At 40.2% G+C, this 5823-nt stretch overlaps 1 protein-coding gene across 1 annotated transcript; it reads left to right on the top strand.

Moving 5' to 3' along the window:
* Positions 1 to 531: 531 nt before the first annotated feature.
* On the top strand, positions 532 to 5530 carry med4 (mediator complex subunit 4). The gene is made up of 7 exons (XM_028024182.1): positions 532 to 669; positions 978 to 1044; positions 1580 to 1750; positions 2554 to 2611; positions 2721 to 2807; positions 2890 to 3021; positions 3677 to 5530. Exons 1-7 carry the CDS (start codon positions 557 to 559, stop codon positions 3847 to 3849), a joined length of 801 nt encoding a protein of 266 aa, XP_027879983.1. The 5' UTR covers positions 532 to 556; the 3' UTR covers positions 3850 to 5530.
* The last annotated feature ends 293 nt before the right edge of the window (positions 5531 to 5823 follow it).

The raw sequence follows: 5823 nt of genomic DNA, 5'->3' as shown, positions 1-5823 counted from the left end.
AGATAGTACAAATGTCTCAGTTGTTTCTAAGTGCACAGAAGTCTGTGGTGATGTAGATATCCCACATTCATGTTCTAAAATAAGTCCTGTGTTAGTCTACCCAGAGGGGAAAAGAGAACAGGCAAGAAAGATGTACGCAGTGCTTGACGAACAAAGTAACAAGTCTCTAGCTAAGTCTCAGTTTTTTGAGCTCTTTAATATTAAGACACGCTCAGACACTTAAGGAGGATATTCGGTCTCGGGCCTCTGATTGGCTCAGGACTCAGGAGGTTGTTGTTTTTACTGACCGCAATCTGTGTCATAATATATATCCACGAAGAATTTTTTTGGACATCTGGTAGCATTTCATATAGGCGCCACTTTAACATACTGTGAGACACCAGTAACGTCACTTCTTCCTCGCCATAACAACATTCTTAATAGTGAAAATGAAATTCACCGTCGTCGCCAGAAGGGGGTTGTCACTGTATTAACAAGAGCAAGGAGCAGGTTTCTGTAATACCCTCTTATTACCGATAGAGGGCACTCATTGAGCAACATGGAGAGAATGAAGTGAATGACGTCACATCCTTTCGTCGTAGAGAGAGATGCAAACATGGCGACGCTGGCGGAGAAATCAACGAAGGAGCGTCTTCTTTCTGTTCTGGACGACTTAGAGGTTTTATCCCGGTAAAGTTGAACTTTTTAAGTTTGTTCATTTGTTTTGTTCCACGTTGTTCTTATTTTTCATTCCCTTCAAATCGGAAGAAACAACTGAGGGCTATTTGCTTTTCGGGTCAGAACCATCCTCACCGGGTTTTCTATTGTAGAAGTGATTAAAAAAATCACAATTTAGCGACTTCTGGTCGCTTAAACACTTAACCCTGCTTTATAATAATCTGTCCATGGTGTCGTAAATGTGACGAATGAACTGCAGCGGGCGTTTGATGCAGCCTGCGTACTCTTGGTAACAAATCTTCGACTGTTCTTTATTACAGGGAGCTGATCGAGATGCTGGCTCTGTCCAGAAGTCAGAAACTCCCTCAGCCAGGAGAAGACACGCAGGTAACGGAGAAAAACCGTTCACCACGTTACACGAGGGATTATGTCACACTTTGGGTGTAAGAGAGAGCAGTCAGAGTTACATATAACTCTGCAATATAAAAGGATGCTAGTGGGACGTTTTAAACCAGTGGTGTCCAAAATTATGCTCCCAATTCAAAATTGATACACATTTGATGTCTTAGTGTTGGCTTTTGATAGAAAATAACTATTTTTGTTGACATTATTGCTGACGAATGGAAAATGTGTGAAAAGTAAAGAATGTGTGTATCAGAGCTCTTATGTTTCAGCTGCTACATTAATGTAGTGCAGCCAAATTATCTTACAGTAATGTAGGAATAAAGTAAATATGTGCTGAGAAGTGAGACTTCCAGCTCCTCCCATTCACTTTTTACACATCTCAAATTAAGTATCTGGTTACCCAGGTGTCTTTTTATTAACTATGCTTTTTTTCCCATTATTTATTCATTGTTTCTGAGTTTATGGCGTAGGTCAGTTTAGTTCTGGCGTATTTAAGGAGGGTCCGCTCTGTCCCCAGATCTTGGAGCTGCTCGTGCAGAGGGACAAGGAGTTCCAGGAGCTGATGGAGGTGGCGCAGCAGCAGGGGAAGGTCCACCAGGAGATGCAGCTGCTGGAGAAGGAGGTGGAGAAGAGGGACAGCGATATCCAGCAGCTGCAGAAACAGCTGAAGGAGGCTGAACACATCCTGGTCAGAAGCAGTTGTTTTGTCCTTACTTTCCTCCTTTGTTGAGCTTTACATTGTGTAATATTGATATTCCTACATCAAAAAGACTTGACTCTTTCATTCATGTTCGAGAAATCCTTTCATCTCCACGGCAACCTTTCAGCTGAGTAAAACGCCTGGGTGGATCTAGCTCCGCTTTCAAGGACAAAGCTCCTCTTTAGAGGTGCAGTTTCCAAGCTTCCCCCTCCCAGATCATGACTCCTCCACTCGGCTCCTTCAGACTAGCCAGCAGCAATTAGCAAACACCTGGTGGAACTGAGCATCTGCTGAGCTCATTGTAGGAGCTACTCATCAGTGAAACGCTGGTTAAAAAAAAACGTTGCTTAAGTGTTAATAGAGGAGTCATGTTGTGATGACTTTCTGAAGGTGGAGTTTCACAAAGAACAGGAGCTTCTTAAAGAGACAGAGGCCCAATTTCAAGGTGTTAAATTATTTTCTTTTAAGTCACACTTGGTATATTCAGACATAGCATTTTTACAACAACTGAAGGTAAGATAGTTACTTGATAGGGCTATAAAATAACACTATGTGGTAGGAAAACACACAGTATTGCCCCTTTAATAACAATATGACAGTGGAACTGACAGTGTGACTGTTTTCTCCACTCGTATACGGCTGGACTTTAGCTAAATCTACAACATTTATTTGCAGTGATGAGTAATGCTGCATGATTTTCTAACTGTTAATTTAGCAATCCTTATGCAGACTCTCTTACATGCCGTGTTCCATTTTATGTTTTATTTTTTGTGTGTTTTTTTTCCCCAAAGGCCACGGCTGTTTACCAGGCTAAAGAGAAGCTGAAATCCATCGAGAAGGCCAGAAAAGGTGAGCAAATGCAGCTTTCAGTGAACATTTACCATGTAGATTTTTAAAATTCCTTTTTTTTATTTTCCTCTCTATTTCTGAACTCTCCATACGTCCTCGTTCGATGCAGGAAGCATATCTTCTGAAGAAATCATCAAGTACGCTCACCGAATCAGCGCCAGTAACGCCGTGTGCGCGCCGCTCAACTGGGTGCCGGGTAAGAGCCGGCGTCTCCTTTTAGTCACTTTGGTGTTTCTGTTCTGCTACTTTGAGTCGCTAACGGGAACGCCGCGCTGCAGGTGACCCGCGCAGACCGTACCCTACTGACCTGGAGATGCGCAGCGGGATGCTGGGACACATGGCCAACCTGCCGTCCAACGGGATGAACGGACATCTGCCAGGAGACGCTCTGGCTGCAGGACGGCTACCCGGTCAGTTTACCGTGGAGGAACAGGAAGAACTGGAGACCAGTTCTGATGTTAGAATCAGACAAAATGGGCCAATGGTGACAGGATTACTATGCATTCTGGAGAAATATGGGATTAAGATTCCAGATGGAAAATATGTCTCCAGACTGTATTTGGTATCCAGTTCTCTAAGACGTCCTTCATTTATTTTATTTGTTGTTTTTTTTTTTTTGCTTGATTTCTTTCTTCATTCCTTCATTTCTTTCTTGTTTTATAAATTGCTTACTTTCTTTCCTTTTTTCGCTTTCTTTCCACTGTTTTCCTATTTTGCTTGAGTCCTTTCTTCCTCCTTTCTTTCTTGCTTGCTTTCCTTCATTCTTCTTGTCTTTGTTGCTTCCTTTCTTGCTTGTTTTCTTCCTTCCTTTGTTTCTTTTTTGCTTACTATCTTTCTTTCTTCCTTGCTCTGTAGTTCTGACCAAATACTCACACTTCATCTTTTTCCTGTGTAACTAAGAAAGAAGTATGTCACTATTTCCACCTCTGTTTTTTTGACAGTGTTTGTGCAGCAGACGTTTCAGCTCATTTAAGAGCAAAAATCAATACGTTTTTTGCTATAAGAAACATTTTCTGCCTCGTAATTTTTCATCAGATGACCAGATGTTGTGTTGTTTCTCCTCAGACGTTCTGACGCCTCACTACCCCTGGCAGCCCTCAGACGTCTCAGTGGGGATGCTTCCTCCTCACCATGGAAACGACTTCGGCCTGGAGCCGCCAGGTCACAACAAGGAGAACGAGGACGACGTGGAGGCCATGTCCACAGATTCGTCCAGCAGCAGCAGTGACTCAGACTGAAACAAAGACACTGTGTGTGTATGCGTGTGTGTGTGTGTGTGTAATGTTAGGCAACACTTGAACATATATTTTCTCACGAGGTTTTTTAACACCCGACCTAATGTGTGAATCATTTCCGGAAAGGTGAGGTTATGAAGCGCCGCTCGTTTCCACGCTGTGAAATGCTGAAAACCTTTAACCCACTTTGTGTCTGTCGCCACGGTGATGCTGGTTTTTAGTTCACATTCACAATATTAGATTGTGCACCACAAGCTGCACAAAGTATTTCTTCCTTCAATTCTACTGGCAGTAAATGTCTCTACTGAAGACATTTAAAAACAAAAAGCAAAAAAAAAAAACAGGTACTCAAAAAAGGTAGCAGTAGATCAAATCAAAAATTCTTCACTGTTTTTTTTTTTCACTCTTCATTGTGTTCTAACTAGCACACCCTGACTGATACCTTCATCTATCTTGTTTCTGTTTCAGTTTTAATCCCAGATAATTCACATGATCTTTCAGTTTAGAAGCTTAGCAGTTTCTCTATATTGAAATGAACTTGCACGAACACAGTGCCATCTAGTGTTCAAATGGAATAACTCTTAAATACTCAGCATATATAGAAGTCGAGAAGAAGTAAAATGTTCTAAACCTGTGCACAAAAATGCAACAGATTCTTTATCTTTGATTTAGATAACAAAGATGAAGCCAAATTAAACCAAACTAGGAACTATGAATGCATTAGCAGCAGTTTGTAGTTTTCTGTTAGATTTTTTCTCTCACATTGTTGCTTTCTATCGTCTCCTCACTGAATGGAGGCTTGACGACCTCAGTTTTTGCCTCGAGCTCTTTCCATTGTTCTGTGATAAATTAGCCTTGTGCTAAACGACTAAAATGGCTGCCACTTGTCTGTTTACACCACACTGAAAGCCTGAGCTCAACTGTACCAAAAAAAAAGTGAAGTGAAGTGAAAATGTTCCTCTCACTTTACTTCTGATTACACATGAAGCTTTTTGTAAAGATTAAACAGGATATAAGTTGCTGAATTTCTTCTTTTTTTTTAATTTATTTTTTTTTAATTCCCTATAATTTTGACTGGAACCAGCACACGTGTCCACTTAAACAAAACCCGTTCAAAAGGAACAGAAACTCCACCCAGCAGTCGCTTTTCTACGTTTAACAACATGTTGCCTCATTTGTAATAAGTAGATCAACAGTTTTTGTCGCATGAATCTTGTTTCAGTATCGTCACCCCGGGTTTCCTTTGGATGTCCAACATGAGGACCGATGCGGCCAAACAGACCAGCTTGCATTAGTTTTTACAACCACTGGGGTTAGAGTCTTTGTTACAGGCAAGATTCAAGTTTCCCAATGTTCTGGTCAAACTCCAGTAGCAACAGGTAGCGTGAAATAAGACAATGTTGATGATTTGGTTTTTTTTAAACAGCTGTAATTGGTTTAATGTAACCCTGCATAACAAAACTCAGAGTATTTAATGGTCTGTCTCTCCTCTCTGTGTGATTCACTGAGTTTTTGTGTTGCATAACTCTGATGGTTGTGTGTGGTACAATATGTAAATAAGCTTGTATATACTTGTAAATAAATCATTTTTGAATAGACCTTTTTGTACCTGGTTGCTACTATCAAAGTAAGAGACTTGTTTACATTAAAAATAATAATAATAAAGAAGTGTAAATTGCACAAATCTTGATACTCTGATTGTTTGATTTTGTGGATTTGATAGAAATACCTTTCCTTACGTTATTTTTAAATTATATTTTCTGATGTTTGTTCATAATTACCCAAAACCTTTTGAGTTTTTTCTGAATCTGTCTACACTCAATGCACTTCTTAAGGTTAATTAATATTGGACATCTTTTCACATTGTTATAATTTGGCAGCATACAGATGAAAACAGCTTTTGATCTGATTGATAAAATACTATTTAAGCATTCGACCGTCATCTTGAAGGTTCTAATTATGTGTCCCTTGTGCAAA

Source organism: Xiphophorus couchianus, chromosome 7 (assembly GCF_001444195.1).
Source record: "Xiphophorus couchianus chromosome 7, X_couchianus-1.0, whole genome shotgun sequence".
In the NCBI taxonomy this organism is placed as follows: Eukaryota; Metazoa; Chordata; class Actinopteri; order Cyprinodontiformes; family Poeciliidae; genus Xiphophorus; species Xiphophorus couchianus.
The sequence above is the reverse complement of the archived record's forward strand: the minus strand, read 5'-3'. Positions and strand labels throughout refer to the sequence as shown.

Coding starts and splice junctions, on each gene's coding strand:
- med4 (XM_028024182.1), top strand. CDS start 557: ATGACGTCACATCCTTTCGTCGTAGAGAGAGATGCAAACATGGCGACG. Junction 2,808..2,889: donor GCCGCTCAACTGGGTGCCGG/GTAAGAGCCGGC, acceptor GCCGCGCTGCAG/GTGACCCGCGCAGACCGTAC. Junction 3,022..3,676: donor GGCTGCAGGACGGCTACCCG/GTCAGTTTACCG, acceptor GTTTCTCCTCAG/ACGTTCTGACGCCTCACTAC.